At 36.8% G+C, this 17,538-nt stretch overlaps 1 protein-coding gene across 1 annotated transcript in view; it reads left to right on the top strand.

Moving 5' to 3' along the window:
- HHIP (hedgehog interacting protein) overlaps window positions 1–17,538 on the top strand; it is a 74,683-nt gene that overhangs the window by 12,618 nt on the left and 44,527 nt on the right. Inside the window, exons 3-4 of the mRNA XM_027692730.1 lie at window positions 2,357–2,513; window positions 3,367–3,568. Coding sequence (XP_027548531.1) covers window positions 2,357–2,513; window positions 3,367–3,568 — 359 coding nt within the window. The remainder of the gene's footprint in view (window positions 1–2,356; window positions 2,514–3,366; window positions 3,569–17,538) is intronic.

Here is a 17,538-nt window from a genome sequence, read left to right as displayed (position 1 = left end):
GAAAATGGAACATAAGCCTTATCCTTTCTTGGAACCTGCTGATGGGCTTGCTAAATAGCAAAAGGCAGCTGCAGTGCAACATGTACTTAAGTGCATGATAAAATATTTCATAAGGAAATGGGATTAGTCTTACATGTAAGAAAAGACATTGCACTAGTCAAGTGAGTTTGCATCTGATTGTTATTTGAAAGGGACATGTACCGAGTGAACAACATGATCACAATATGCTCTCAGCTTTCCCAACTAAAGAAACCATTCAAGCCAAGAGTAATTTATCTATAGTAAATAGTAGATGGTATACTTGGAAAATTCTAGAAATTCTTAGTAATCGTACACCTCTAATTTGCTGTTGCCTTTTTTTGAATGACTCTCTGTGCCTAGAGAAATAAATTATTACAGACAAAACTCTGTATTCTTAAGTCAAATAATTCAACAGCAAGATTTTAGATTACCTTTGATTTTGGCTTTATATCTACAAGCCTTGGAATAGTACTCTGTGATTATATCAGAGTTCCTCTTCCGTTGTTCCACTTGGAATTATATCTTCCATTTTCTCCAAATAACTACTATAAATTAAAACCAGCTCCTCAGAGATGAAATTTACTGAAGCTCCAAATCATGGTAATTAAACTTTTACACCACAACACACTACCATGTGTTTCCAGATATTATTTTATAGAAACCAAAGGATGGCTTTGTCATGTTATTTTTCCAATATTTTTAAAGGAAGATGTATATGAAAAGAAGTACAGTTGGGTGGGAAAGGCTTTCCACTCCACAAAAATTCTGGGATCTAAAAAATTTTCCTATTCCACATAAGGAAGAAATTGAACTCTTTCGAAATTTTCCATGAAGAAAGCCACAGAGAGACCACCCCAGGATAGCTAATAAAGTCGTTGTTAGGACATTTACTTGGGAAATGGGAGACTTAGGGTCAAACTCTTGCCTGACAGATGAGGGGCATTGACCTGAATATTCCTCCTTCTAATGAAACACCCTAATTACAAGACATTGGAGTATAGTGATATGAGGCTTGCTGTCTGTTTCTTTCTCATTTAGACCAGAATTTTGAGTTTGGACCAGAAACATCATGTTAACTAAAATTTTGTCAAAACTGATAATGTTTCTGAAAAAGCTTCGCTTAAAAGAAACTGGCACCTTCCAATGAAACACAGCTGTCCCTGATCAGCTCTTACTGTACATTATAAACCAGAGGGTTTATGGCCAAGACCTATGGATTACTGCATTATTCACAAGTGGTAAAGCCATGCATAAATTAGGCCTCTAATTCCAATTAAGTGCTAATTCTGTGTATCCTATGAGTTATGTCCTGGACCATAGTACATCCTAAGACAGTTGCCAATAATACAAAAAGGAACGAAAGCAACTTAAGACATATTATCTTCACGTTCTAATAACATAGCACATGTATAACTAGCCAGACTCTGTCTCCTTAGATTTAATACTTGTGATTAAAAACTGGATAGAAATTACTAGAAATAGGTTTGTGAACAGAAATAGATACTTTTATGTCATTAAACATAGTGTAATAGCAGTAGTGGCAGGTTTTTTCCTCAAGGGCCCTCATTTTACCAGCTTCTTGTTTATCTGGGCCTTCGAACTCCTTCCCATTTTAACCTAAAAGCTAAAGACCACTTTTCATCAAAGCCAGCTCCAGTGCAGCATGAGGCATATCCCCCTCATGAGGGTTTGGGGGCTGAGAAGCTAGACCTCATGATAGGACACTGTGTTCACCCACTTTGATGCTGGGAGTCAGCCAGAGGCCAAGTGAATGTCAACCCAGGGCAGTTTTCAGCAGCACTTCTGCCTTTCTGAGATTCACCTGACTGGTGATTATTCACCTCTCCAACCAATGCCCTTTGCTGGCAGCACTCCACAGTCTTTACTTCGTGCCTTTTACCAAAGTCTTTACTGAGATTTTGACTACAACAAGCCACTTTACAAAAAAAAAAAAAAAGTTACATAGAAGCTACTCAAGCTATTTTACTGCAGATACTTGATTGATAGCTTAAAATCAGGGAGAAGTGTATCATAGCCTCAACTCTGAGCTTTGTCTCTTAATTTTTAGTCAGTGAATTGTTGTGTCATTTTGAACGAATTGGTATTTTTACATAAGCACACTGAAAATCAGGTTTAATACAAATACAGATGAATAAACCGTAAAAGGTAATACTCAGTTTGTGTTTATTCAGAGCAGGCCTTTTTTTTTGCAGATAGTGCTTTGTTTAAAATGACCTCTTTTTCCACTGTAATCTATTTAAAGATGAGTTTGATGACACTAAACTGCAGACATGACAACACACTAAATATTTGTATGCTCTTTTGCATTTTTAAGGTTTTCTCCAAACTACAGCTGATGAGTTTTGCTATTACTATGCAAGAAAAGATGGTGGTGTGTGCTTTCCAGATTTTCCAAGAAAACAAGTGCGAGGGCCAGCCTCTAACTCCCTGGACCACATGGAAGAATATGACAAAGAGGAAGAGATCAGCAGGTTCATAAAGATAAATGCTGCTTAATCTGAAAAAAAAAACCTCTATCAAAGCCTGTGGTTTTCACAGTGAAACAGCTCAGTATGTCCTTATGCTCAGCAGCTGTGTTTTCCAGATGTTACTTTCTTTTGCTGCTGCTAGTGTACATCAAAAGAGAAAGTTACATTAACTTCAACATTTCAGTACCATTTGATATTTGCCTTGCTGAAAAGGTGTTAGAATCCTGGTTTGATCCACTCTGTGGATCTTGGTTATCGTCCAGCCTGTGGATCATACATAGTTCTGGGAAGTAATTTCTACCTGAATGTAATATTACTTTACTTTATTGTAAACAACTACAATAAGTTTATTAGTAAAATATTTATTTCATGATCTTCAATTTATTTCATTAATGTATTTTTTTCATGAAAATGATTAAATTAGATTATCCCATTGTAAGTCATTATTTTTAAATGGGTTTTAGAAGCCAAATTTTGTCAAAGTGATGAAATTTAGTATGTTTATTTTATGGTAGAAATTCTGTATTTCTAAATTATTCTCTTCTTTTACCAATTTTTTTTTTCTCTCTCATTCTTCTACATATTGGATCTAAGTTTATTTAATTTTCTCTTTCTTGTACACAGGCCAAATTTTGCTCAAGTGGAGTTCAAACTGATACTCAGTATTATCTGCTTCCCTACATTCAAGGAAGTAATTTATTCTGGATATATGATTATATATTTAAATACATAAAACTGGTTTTAATATAAACTTTCTAGTATCACTGCAGAACAAAAATTTCATCTTATAGGGACATTGTTGTGTCACGGTTGCGAAAAAGAAGAAGTGTCTCATGTTTTCTTTAAATTTCTTTAGAAAACACAAGCACAACTGCTTCTGTATTCAGGAGGTTGTGAGTGGACTAAGGCAGCCTGTTGGAGCAGTACATTGTGGGGATGGATCCCATCGCCTCTTCATTCTTGAGAAAGAAGGATATGTGAAGATTTTCACTCCCGAAGGAGACATACTCAAGGAACCTTTTTTGGATATACACAAGCTTGTTCAAAGTGGAATAAAGGTTGGATTTTATACTTATCTCTACCTTTTTATATTTTAGCATGTATAAGGGGGAAAAGGGAAGAAATGTTTTTCAGAAATTATTTTAATTTAAATAATGAAATAGAGTAATGACAAGAGACACTGCAATTTTTTCTGGCAAGGAAGTGAAAACTTCCTTGAACTGGGAATGGAAAACATAGCATTTTATAACTCTTACCAAAGTTTTTTCTTTCCCTTCATCTTTTCCTCACTTTAAATTCAAATGCAACTAGTCAGCAACAGCATTCCACAGCATTATCTTTGTATTTTCATCCTTTGGGCTCCTTTCCATCCTATTGAATTCAGCCAGGTTTTGCTGTGATGCCAGTGGGAGCAAGTTTGGCTTAGGGTCCCCCCCGACCTGCGGGTGCTCAACATTCCTGTGGGAGCCGTGGGACACAGGAGGGGGCCTGGGAGTGCTCAGGGATCCCAGGGAGAGGGGATCTCTCTTGGCTCAACCTCAAATGTAGCACAAGCTGCCCTTGGTGGGAAGCTGCTTTAAAACTGCACATATTTGAGGTGCACATAAAAAGCAACTGACCCTCTAAATTCAGACAGGAGGGAGGGTTGATGCAACAGCTTTCATCCTGTTTAATGGGGGTCTCCCATTTCACGGTCAGAGGAGTGAGAGGTGAATGGGCACTGATGGGAATATGTTGGAGGGTGGAGGTAAGAAATAACATCTAGTTATGGGGTAAGTACCAATGGAAGACTCCCACATCTACTGGGGGATATTTTACTCTGGAAATGCTGTTGAGTGTTGTTCCATGTTGATTTCTTGTCACAATTTAGAGTGGTGATACAAGTAAAATCCAGATACATCAAGAAAATTTAAATTGTAATCAGGTTATGCCTAGAACAGTGAGATCTATATATCAAAAAGCTTTATGGATGATAGATGTATTGACATACTCTTGACAGAGTAATCTTAAACAACAAACTATATCAATTTAAAGTGCATAGGACATGCTAACTGATAATTTTGTGTTTCAGCTATAAGGGCAATAAGCAAATTAAGACAGTCTTTTCTGTAAGAAAGGGTTTTGGTTTGTGTTGAAAGAGTGAGAAATGAAATATATTGCACCTTTTTCAGGAAAAGAACCAATTTATATGATTCTGTGATTTGCTGAATGCTTCCCTTTCTGCCCCTGTAGGTAACCCTTATGTGTAAGGTATCAAAATAGAAGGGACTTATCAGGGGTGTTTTTGAACATCCATCTAAAGCTGTTTCATATTTCTTAACCAAAAGTTCTGATAACTTGTACTTGTGAAAAACTGACAGCGAAATTCCCACAGAACTGCTATTGGTCCAAAACAAACCTTTTTTGAGGAAACTTTTACAGCTGCAACTTAGAGACAAGGCTAAAAGAAAAACTGATTTTCCGTGCTTCTGAATAGGCAATAACCTGCTTGATATGACTCTCAACAGGTACCCTCAGGATCAAATTCAACTTTTAGTTCTGTTTTAAATCAGTGACCTGATCTTTTTAGTCTTTACTACCCTAACCATCATTTAGTGCTCTAAACTGGATCTGTTTCAACTATAACATTTTGTGTAAATAATTTGATGTTTCTAAACTAGGAAGTCTAATTCAATTCCCTGAGATAACACCAGTGACAGAGGATAATTGTATTGCAGTGTTTAATGCAGGCTGGCAGGAACAGAGGCTTTATGTACTTTGCAGGTAAGAAGGAAGGGAATGTGCCTAGAAGCAAGACTCCAGCTTTTAAATAGAAAGAGTAAAGAATTTGAGGAATGAGTACATTATGTAAAATAATAAATAAATAGCATAAAACAAAACCCACGTAATCCAAATGGGAGTTTTAAAACAAGGGTTCTTATAACATTTTTATGTTTATCCCCTGCAGTCTGATTCCTACAATCATTGTCCATGGTCCCTTACCTACAAGGATGGGAGATCGCTGTGACAATGGTAGCAATTGTCTCTACTTGACAGACTACTTGAAGGGTATTTGGTTTTGCTTACCTGTTACACACTTTAAAACTAGAAATCAATGATGGAGAATACTATGTGGATAGACAGTTTTCCAGCAGACAGTGCAGAAAGTGTACAGTCAGCAATTAAAAAAACCCAGCAAACCAGTGTCTAAACCACTGCATCCCCACACAAAGTGCAAGGATCACTGAATGTGTACTCTGTGCTTACTCGAGAAGAGTGTGTACTGCCAGAATTTTGACTGCATGTATTTTGCACATTGTGTCTGATTCTTCCCATATACTGGTGTAGTAGAAAATGTTAAACGGAATCAGTGAATTTTTGGTTGTCCCTGATCAAACTTAGGCCAATGTATTCCAGTGAAGTGTTTCGCTGAGGTAACTCATTGCCTTTTTCAAGTCCTCTATTCATTTACACGTATTCATAGATGTTAACCCAAATATCTAGTCTATTCCATGCTGTGGAAAGGGACCTGGGGGTCCTGGTCGATGGCAAGTTGAATCTGAGTCAGCAGTGCCTTGGCAGCCAGGAGGGCCAACCGTGTCCTGGGGGGCATCAGGCAAAACATTGCCTGCTGGGCAAGGGAGGGGATTGTCCTGCTCTGCTCTGCACTGGGGCAGCCTCACCTTGAATATTGTGGCAGTTTGGGGCACCACAATGTAAGACAGATATAAAGTTATTAGAAGTGTCCAAAGAAGGGCCACAAGGATGGTGAAGGGCCTTGAGGGGAAGCCGTGTGAGGAGCGGCTGAGGGCACATGGTCTGTTCAGCCTTGGGGAGAGAAGACTGAGGGGAGACCTCACTGCAGCTACAACTTCCTCGTGAGGGGGAGAGGAGGGCCAGGCACTGATCTCTGCTCTGTGGTGACCAGTGACGGGACCCAAGGGAATGGCCTGAAATTGTGTCAGGGGAGGTTTAGCTTGGATATCAGGGAAAGGTTCTTTCCCCAGAGGGTGGTTGGGCACTGGAACAGGCTCCCCAGGGAAGTGGTCACAGCTCCAAGCCTGACAGAGTTCAAGAAGTGTTTGGACGATACTCTTGGTCACAACGTGTGACTCTTAGGGCTGTTCTGTGCAGGGCCAGGAGCTGGACTTTGATGATCTTTGTGGGTCCCTTTCAACTCAGGATATTCTGTGATTCCATTATGCATATAATGTTATTCTTTAATTAACTTAGAGACTCTTCATTGAAGTAAACAAAAACTGTTCACCTCTTTTCCAGCCTTGGAGCAATGATAGTAACAAAGGGCAAACAATTCTTTTTCCCTAAAAAAAAATATAAAAATTTTCCCTCTTATACATAAGTGTCTGAATATAGCAGTTTCTGTTATTTTTTTGTCTCTATCTGCAATACAAACAAATACTTAATTCTACTGGCAGTAAAAACAATAAAAATATTTTTTCAAATTTTCAGGTATATATGTTATATCCAGTAAATAATTATAATGATGATGATGATGATGATGATGATGATAATAATGCATCTGTGGTTGAATGAAAGGTAATTTAAGTTGATGCCTCTGAAAAACATTTTGGACAGCTATCCCTATAAGATGGGTTTTTTATGTTGATAGGTGCAATAAAATAGTGGTAGTTGATTTTCTCTTCTTTTTCTAACATGAAGAGGAAATTTAGCAGTGATAAAATCATTATATTGTCACAAAGCAGCGAATATGTTGCATGATGATTTTCCAAAGAATCAACTTAAAACTATCTTGAGGCTCTGATATAACCAAGAAACTGAAGGGACATATTTCCTTCATAAAAATAATCCTGGAGTTTAGTTTTGATCTCACTAGCATATTTCACTCATCACAGCACTGGCAGTCAGATAAGTAGGAAAACAATATACAAAAACAGAGGAAGAGAGGTGACAGCATTGTATAGCAATAAATCATGTTTCCCTCCTAAAAAGATGCCATTTTGTTTCTTTAATGGAACTAATGGTTCCTGTGTTGATGAAATTCGTTTGGAGCCTGACATTGTTTTGAGCAAGTTTGTAGGGCTTCTTCACTGATCCTGCACATAAATAGGATAGTCTGGAGTTGCTTCTTGTCAGTCACTCCTGTGAAGGTCTGTGGATATAAATATAAACTAAGTAAGAAGAGTGGTACAACCTGATGCATAACTTTTATTGGTCCATTGGCTTTTAGCGTTCATTGAAGTCATTGAGGTATCTGCCTGAAAATTGTTACTGCAGTAAAATTACTGACAGTGACTTGATTTAATTTTAAGGAGTTCAAATGAAAGAGAAGAAGTGATAATCTTGTCTGCTGCCAGTATCTCAGGAGGAATTAGAACAAGCATGTAGAAGTATTTAATAACAGAGATAGATTCTATGAACGGATGATGATTACTTGTGCTTCTTGGTGGCTCTACTCAAGAGAAAATTAGATGCAAATTTAAAAAAAAAGAAAACAGCTTAAGAAACAATTTTCTTTGCACATCTCCCAAATTCTAAAACTCTTTGACAGCACAGTTATCAGGAATGCTTTTCTGATCTTTTATTTTTCAACTTAGTTATTGGAAGCCATCAGTGGATCAACATCTGTGGCCTTCTCCAATGCATTTTATGTCACACTGGCTACATAACTATTGTCGTATGTGTGGATGCATTGGGCACTTGGCCAGGTCTCTCCTGTTACCCTTCAGCCTTTTCTGCCCTATGTCCAGAACGTGGTGACAAGAAGCTGTGTGCCTCAGTCTTGCCTCAAAGTTGAGGAAGAACATGAGTGAGACATGCACCTGTAACTCAAATCTAGGACATGCACCTGGGTTCAGCTATTTAGGAATATATAGCTCAGTATAGTGGAGAAAACACTGATTCCACCACTCAATATAATATTAATGTGTCCATTAATATTACAAACTACCCTTAGTATGTGTTATGTATTCAGAAGAAAAGAATAAACTATTTACTAAAAAAACCCAAACCTAAAAATCTGCTTCCCTGTTCTGCTAATTTACTGCTCCATTATGTTGTGGTGAAGAGAGTTATTAGTTACAGAGCAACATTTTACAGTTCTTCCTTCAAAGTCCTGTAGCAAAGACAATTTTTTAATGAAAATATCAGTACCTGTTTTTTCTTTCAGACTGATTTTCATTAGTGTTATTTTCTTTTTGTTTTAAAATATTGCCAAGTAGAAGAGAGGTAGAAAGTTTGAATGAGAAGCTACTGAACTAACAGTGGTAGCACTTTGATTTCAGTGACATTTAAGGAGACCTTTATCAACTGTCTAGAAAAAATAGACCTGATGTGTCTGAATCTATTGTCAAAATTTAGGCATAATAATCAAATGTTTTAAATTTGTATATAATGATTTTTTGAGGTGCAGCAGTGCTGAATATGTTATTACTACAAGATCAGTCACCTTGTATTCCATCTCTATCTAATGTAGAGAAAAATGGTGAATACTGTAGCATTTTTTCAACTTTTCTTACTCCTGTGGCTGTATTTTATCTTATTAACTGTATTATTTCCTAAGATTTGGAAACCTTTAGATTAGTAGCAGCCACCATAAAATGTAGCACAACCTATTACATCAATTTTCACTCACTTTCTTGTCTCCTGAGCCCAAAAACATGTATTGGTCTAAAATGTATTGGTGTAAAATAAATTATTCAGAAGGGAAGTCATCAAGGTATGGTTTGGCAACAACAAAAAATTAAGAGCCTACCACTTCTCTTGGGAGTTAAATGCTATAATCACCTTTCAAACTACACTCTGAAAAGCTAAGTAGCTCTAGGGCTGCAACTGTTAGTCCTTAAATCATTTTTGTGGTCCTTCCCTATAATCATTCAACTTCCCAAAATCCCTTTAAAATGAAGGACATCTGAACTGTACAAAGTAGCCAAGTTTACGTCTTACTGCTGCCAATGGTAAAATCAAGTCCCTGTAGTTAGATGGTAGTTTTCTACTTATAAATCCACTAACTGAATTAGCTCTTTAGTTATGGAATCATAGTAGGGCTTCAGTTCAGTTGCTTGTCATCTCTGATCCTTAACTTATCTTCAGTTTATTGCATCTTTTCTTTCTTTCTTTCTTTTTGATTGTGACTAAGCTGTGGTGTGTATCTGCTGCCTGCAGGGTCATAAATTGTACAGCCAGCAAGAATGGCTGCATTCTGTTGCACTTTGCCTCACACAGTGCCAAGAGGAGAAACCCCTATAAAATGGGTATCCTTAAAATTGCCATTATGGAATTACCACTTGGACTTGTGTAGAGATTTTATTATTTTTTTTTTTAGCTAGTAATAAAATATCCCTAGTATATCTCATGGGAATACTGTGATAAAGAGCAAAGTCTCTGAGGAAGGAAAGGGCAGGGCAGAGGAGGGAAGGGAAGGGAAAAGGGACAGAAAAAATTAAATGGTATCAGAGATCACTGTTAAGAATACATGAGTTAGACTCCTTGATGTCTGTCACCTTCTTCTCTGCTCTAAGACTGTGGTTTTCCTTGTCAGAAACACTTAAACTTTAACAGAAACTTCCCCTAAATCCTAAGCTATAGTCACCTTTTTATTTCATCTTGCTTTCAAATTAATCAGTAAGACTAGTTTTAGATGAGTTTTTAATTCCCAAAGTATTTTAGATGTTATATTCCTATATAACTCCTTATAAATATAGTAATATCCAGTTTTCTTGGCAGTGGAAAAAAACCGTAGAAATATCTGCTCAGCAGATCTCCAGGTAATAGTCTTAAGATGAGTTAAAAGTTAGATAGATCTCTTACTGTGTTTTGGTAGTTTTTATGTCAGAGCTCAAGTATTTTCAGTCCTGCAATTAACTAATTATTAATGAATGATCCAGTGATTCAGATAGGAATTTTCTGTGATGCCATGAAGAGTACTGTTAAACATAGCAATCTGTATGTTCAGTATAAAACTATGAAAGTAGACTGTCAGGCATTAAATATGTTAACTGTGCTCCTATGAGCCAGTTATTCCAGAGCTACTCAGGGTCAAATGAGCATCTTGTTGCCATAGGCACCTTTTTTCAGGAATGCATGGCTAGCAGTGGAACATCTACTATGCCTTCATGTTTGTATCCAGACATTGGAGTAGACTGCCCAGAAAAGTGGCGTTAAAAAGGCACATGAATGTGACACATGGGGATATGGTTTAGTGGTGAACACGGTGGTGCTGGGTTGGACTTGATGATCTTAGAGGTCTTTTCCAACCTTAATGATGCTATGATTCTATAAGTTTTAATCACGTGAATATTTATTACTCAGATAATTAAATATAAAATCAAATAATTTTTTTTTTAAATTACCACTACCTTCAGCACTGGCACAGCCTGTTTCAAGGAGCTTATAGTAGGTTGTACTGCCTTTGCAGTGAGGAGTGCTGCTACAGAAAAATATAATAAACCAGGGATAAAATATATTTAAAACTTAGTGTGTGAATAGAATCAGATTGTTTGTGTTATTTGCTGAATTGCTCAGTTCTATCACCAATAAAACTTCTCAGATATTCCTCTTGACAATGGATATGTATATTTGGTTTTGCATCATGTTGATATACAGACAGACCTAAGTTAACGTATGTACTGTCCATCAATACCGATGAGATTTATGTTAATGACAGAAGACCCACAATTCACACAGTTCATGCTAATCCTTCCATCCAAGTCCAGTAATTTCAATTTGTTTTCCTCTGAAAACTTACACGGATGGGGGTGAAATCGATGAACCTTTCTTGAACTTCTTTGCCTTGATATCACAGCAAGCTTGGCTTTCCCCCACTTAGCACTAGTTTACAATCTCAACAAAAGTTATCTTCTGGTCTCTGCTTCCTAGAAAGCCAAACTTATAATGACTACTAAATTTGTGACCAATTAGTCCCAAAACGGATTATTTTGATGTATGGAGAGAAAGGGCAGCAGTGGAAGGATGTACTTTGCTCCAGGCTTTAGAATTGGAAGAACAAAGGAGAGATCCTATCTGAATTTCTTCCTTAGTCAACCCAATGGGCCTGCAATTCTTCAGAGTTATTCAGAAACATTGTGAAAACTCTCGAAAGTAAACCCTCATTGTTCTACCAGACCAAGCTCTCATCTGCCTCTGAAGAATAGGGACAGTCCTCTAAAATAACAACATTAGAGTACAGAACATAAGTATGACATATATCCTACTGTGAACAAGTAAGATTTCATTTTACAATTAATTCCACCAATGCTGAGTGCAAATTGTATTTGCTGTCTTGCTCCTGTACTTCTAAGACTAATTAAATGGTAAGTCCATTTAAGATATAGGAAACTCTAGGATGCCTTTGGTGAGAAGCTGATATGCTGCATTGCCTGTGTTATCGTAAAAATGATGAGGCAAACATTACAGAACTTGGCTTTCTGATGGAGACTGCAGAGGGAAGTGATGAAGACTATCTTTCAGCACAGGACTTGCACGTGAAGTGATGTGAGGTCATAGGATATGGGGGTCAGAAGAGCAGCAGTCAGTCCTGTGGAACAAGACATCATTTTTGAGGCCACACCTCACCTGTGACCTGCCCACTAGGCATCACAGTTAATTGGTTTTAAATGTCTTCACACAATTGGAGCAGGAAACTAGGAAAGAAACAGTGGTTAAAGTGTGCAAATGGCCAAATGTGAAAAAAACCAGGACATTGTAAAGATAAACCAAGTAGAATATCCTTGTTTATAACGATCTTAAACATTAATGAAATAGGCACAATGCACACAGCACAACAGCCTGCAGGAGAATTCACCCCTCTTCATGAAAAGGGTGGGCCTTTTTCTTTTTTAGTGCTAAGTTCTTTGTAATTTTTCAGAGGGTGATAATACTTTTGTGAGGACTTAATATACTTCAACTGTATTCAGCAACTGTAAAACATAGCATTTTAACCAGCTGTATAATGACAGTGAAACGTGCCTGGATTTCTCATTAACAATTTGCAGATTTTGGTTCTAATCCTAGTAGGGGCACACCAGTCCTTTGAAAGAGCCTGTATCTCAGCACCATATAGCTCTGTTGCTTGCACAGAAAATGAAGTCTCTTACAATTCTGAAAAGCATGTGCCAAAAGCTCTAGAGACCTCTATTTTTGTGAGAGAGGCTGCGCTAGATAACCATACCCAAGCTAGCAATTGTGGAACAGAGCAGTGATTCTCAGGTTGTAAGCTGACCAGATGAAGAATTGCCAGTTTATTCTAAGGAAATCTGAATCAACAAAACAGTCGTTTCTGTTGATTTTGGGTAGCGTGTCTTCGATTTGAGAGGCTGAGAGGGGAAAGAAGATAATACTTTATCATTTTACATGCACATGTGTAGATTTTAATGTTCTGTGTTTCCTTGGGAGGAATCCCATGGTGCCAATTAACCTAACTTATTCCAAAACAATTCTCTGTTTGGAAAGAATAATTTTCATTGTGGGTGTTCCATGAAATTGTATGCCTCATACCCTGTTATTACTGAGATGTGTGTAGTGCAATTGAGAATGCCAGTTTCTTTTCCATGTACTGTATAGATTATAGCTGTATCCCACACACAGTGCTAGATAATCCCTACTTTAATTTTGTTATGTGTACAAATCCTTTTTGAACATTTAGCGGTTTTAAAAATGTAAAAATCCATCATCTTCTGAAAGTGCATTTGTTAAAACCAAAAGCTGAATTTAGAAGTGATCAAAACCAATGAATAACATGGCAATTATCTAATTAAAAGGAAATTATTGCGTTTGCTGAAATATAACAGGCAGATCATGATAGCCAACACAAAATGGCAAAGAAGGAATAAAGTTACGCAGAAAATTCCATGGTTTTTAGCCAACACAGTTTCAACCACATGTTTTTCTTTAATGGGAGGAGGTTTAACAGTCCACTAAGGCTCCAGGATTCATCATCCCTTTAAGCTCTTGGACACCCCAAAATCTGTAATGAGGTCCCTTCAGGGAACCCATGAAGTAATGGAGCTCTCAGAAACAGTACTGTGTCCTTGAGACTTCTATGTACTTTCCTGTCCATCATAACTATGTGATTTCCTCTGGTGCTACATCCCTTGTGTACTGTGGCACACAGAAAATGGGTCATGTCTTTGTCTTGAAAGAGATGAAAAATTGAGTAACACATATACTTTCATAGTTAATACAGCCCAACTGCTATTCCTATATATACTTCCCCCAGATGCCACAGAACAATTTTCCTTTATATCCTCTTACACACGTTTTCTCAGAAGCTCTTAAGTCCTATTCCTTAGACAGGATCAGCAAGTTGGATTGAGGGAGGAACACTTCCTTCAATGGAGCAATGGTATATTATCATGTTTTCCACCCATTTTATCCCTTTGCAGTAAAAGTTGGACAAATGATCTGCCCTTAATTAATGGTTTATATATAATTTTAGCTTTAAAAGCAGTCCGAACTAATTTTTCCCATTACCAAAAACAGAAAAAAGCTCCAAAAGATGAAACCACTTAGAAGCTGACACTTATTTTTCTTCAGTGTCAGTGTCTGCCTACATTCTCATATTGCTGGAATTTTTAAAGAAATTATTCCATAAATCTCAATAAAGTAATATTCTCTCTTAGATTTAATTTGGAAAATGGAATATACAATCTGTGGGAGAGAGGTCTGCAAAATACTTTCAACCATTTGTTTTTAATTTACAGCAGATACTTTTTAAAACCTTGATCTATCTTCACTGGCATTAGATTGCAATCCCTACAGCTGAATTGCAACAACTTTAATTTATGTAATAATCATTATTTTTATGTTAACTGAATGCCTTGAAAAGAAATAAAAGAGGGAGTAAATCACAAAAAAGTCTAAATTTTTGACATTCCTAAAAATTTGGTGAATGTCTATCAGCTGGATTCTCAATCACTTTAACAGCTCAGAGACAGCAGCACACCACAAGTGCTAGTAGATGAATGGATCTGAGTCACACTGGAATGTGAATGAGATTTTCTTAATATCAAGATACATAAGAAAAAAAGTTACTCAAGCTCTTCCTTAAAGAAAACACATGCCTTTCCATGGCAAACAGAATGCTTAATTGTTAGTAATGAATGTAAAATGATATTGTACACCTCATAGAAGCCTAGTTGAAGATGTGACTGAGCATTATTGACTCTCTTTATCAAGTAACGGACAGTGTTTAAGAATGTTAACGCCTGCACTAAACCTTGAGCACTTTCAAGATCTCATCAAATCAGTAGAATTTCAGATTAGATGAAAGGCAATACAAAACACTGGCAGCTTCCATTGCTGCTATTTCTCTTCCCAATAATTGCCTTGCAAGATATGACAGGACGATATTATCAGGACACTGTTGCTACAGTGACTTTTTGAGGGGAAGAGCAAGAAGTCGGGTCTCATCTAACAAGCATGTGTGTGTGTGTGTGTAAATGAGTCAGTACAATCAAATAAAACGTAACAAGCCACCTATGAGATTACTCCAGTTTGCCCCTGCAGTTACTTACAGATCACTGCCCTGCCAAATACAGTGTAGCTCCAAATGTCATGATAAAAAGTTTGAAGTAACAGACAAATCCAAAAGTAGGGAGAATTAGGGAACTACCAGCAGAAACCAGCCGCTGTTGGGTTTTACCCCTCTGCAAGTTTCCCCTCACTGCAACAAACTATCTGACAGACAGTATCCATGTTTCTCCAAAGGCCTATGGGGCTGGGAAGGCCACAGGTAAAATTGGATCAAACCCTTTATTTACAAATGCTTGGTTAAAAAAAAAAGGGTGATGGATTACTTAATTTAAAAGCAATGTCAGTTCTTGAAGCAGAAGCATTAAAAACCATGGTTTTGCTGTAAATTAGTGAGTCTGTATTTTGCAACTTGCAACATTTTGCACTTCTTGTAAAGATACATTCTCCTTGCAAATTATATGGTCCTTTAAAAATATTGCTTTTGAAACAGCCTGTTAAATATATAGCACACAAATAGAAGAACAAAAGGAACACAGTTCTATACGTTCCATATAATCCTCTATTTTGTATAAAATGCCTATACATTTTATCAATCTGTATAAATTTTATTATATTTTACTATCTGCATAACTATTTCAACTTCCAGAAGTAAGTATTTCTAAGGAAAAACAGTAGCAAATGACTACAGGAAATGAACTTAATTAGCTTCTTACTAACCTAGTAACTTCTGAAATCACTTAATATGAATGGTAAAAAAAAAATCCCAAACAAAATGCATGAAAGAAACTATTACGCTACTTTCAATCTGAGCAGAGGTAACATAATCTTTTAATAAGGCCTGAGGAATCCTCTGTTCCATAAAACAAAAATGTACCTTCAACAACCAGTGAATAATTTAGGTGAATGGAAACAAAATGAAATAGAATCCTTAGTACTGAATTTGATTTATTTGGTTTTCTTAGGTGCTATAGATCATCAAAATAGAAATTACAGATCTTCTCACAGAAAGTGAAGAGAATATCTTATTCATGTGTTGGATGTACCAGATATGCAGTGAAGGAGAGGTTTTTGGAGAAAAACAGCTTCAACACTGAAAGACTGGATTTTAAAACAGGCTCTGCAATGTGCCAATTTGGTTAGCAAATGTGTATTACCACTCAACGGTAACCAGTGATAAAATAGAAAGTGCAAAGGGTATTGCTGCTGTTACAGTATCACTCTGTCCGGAGTATTCAGAGAAGCTCCCAAGGCTGGACTGCACAGAACTTGCACTCCTTCCATTATGTTTCCTTGTTTTCTGTGTGAATTCTGCCCATTTGCAAAAAGGTAGAATAGTGTTTCCTTTATTCTGCCCTCAACTACACAATTCTTTATTTGATTAAAAACTAGTGGAATTAGGATTTGTGTTTGACTGATTAAAGGTCTGGGTTCATGATACTCTGTTTTAGTTGTAGCTGTTTGAAACTTTATCGTCTTAATTTTGAGACTGAACATACACTGTGTTGTTCTAATTGCACTGGCTTTTTGCAAAGAACTTTGTACTGTATTCAGCCAAGTTACAGGGTTTCCAAGATCATGGTCTTGGCTCAGGATAAATGGAGCCAATGAGCTAAACAAATTCCTGCTTTCTTGGTTCTTATAGTACGAGAAAAATGGAAAGAGCAGAATACTTTTACTGCTTTGTACAAGTGAAACAATCCTGGAAACTGAAAAAATATAAGTTAACTGTGTTTATGTCAGCAAGACACACTATTTTAGAAATTATTTTTAGCTTTCTTTAGAAATGTGAACCACAAATTATAACATTAATGAAGGAAACATTTCTCTCTTGGCAAATTTAAGAAAAGTTCGATTTAAAAGTAATCAGTTTGGGATTTAAAAGAGTAAAGAAATTCAGTGTAGTACAGACAAATATTATTGTTCTCATATCATGTAATAGCAATAACTCTCTTGCACTCTGCTGAACGAGGATACACATGTCTGTATTTGTTTCGACTTCTGTTACTGAGAATGCTTTTCTAATGAGCTAGATTTTAAAACCAGGATTGAAATAAATGAGTAATGGAAAAAAAAAAAAGAGAAGGGACTTCTAATCAGGAAAACAGTGTACATTCTTTCAAAGTCATGTTTATAAGTTCAGAGAAACAGTGGATCTAGTTCAAAGACAAACCATATTTCAATCTGCTTTTCAGAACTACCATATAGTTCATTACTGAAGTTTGTTTTCAGCTGAATCTCAGCCTCACAACAACTGATTACTTGAGATACACTACTGTACATCATAGCAGGCTTTCACTTGTAAGGTATCACAATTTCTGTTTACTACAGGTCACAGAATCCTTAATTTACAGTTTGGGTTTCAGGTGGGTTTTTTTTAAGGAACCAACTGCTGTTTCAGTGGGCTTAGGCTCTCAAGCCATGGGAGAACCAGTAACTGGCATTTGCTGATTTACAATAACCGTGGGATATTTGACCTGCAAGAATTCGCGCCACACAAACATGAATTTCAGCATATGCAGAGTTAGATGTGTAGCTGACCTCCCAAACATACAGCTTGATTCATGCGCAGAAAAGGAATATTTGAATAAAAAAACCTCCA

Source organism: Neopelma chrysocephalum, unplaced genomic scaffold (genome assembly GCF_003984885.1).
Source record: "Neopelma chrysocephalum unplaced genomic scaffold, ASM398488v2 Primary Assembly neopelma1_88, whole genome shotgun sequence".
Lineage (NCBI taxonomy): Eukaryota > Metazoa > Chordata > Aves > Passeriformes > Pipridae > Neopelma > Neopelma chrysocephalum.
The sequence above is the reverse complement of the archived record's forward strand: the minus strand, read 5'-3'. Positions and strand labels throughout refer to the sequence as shown.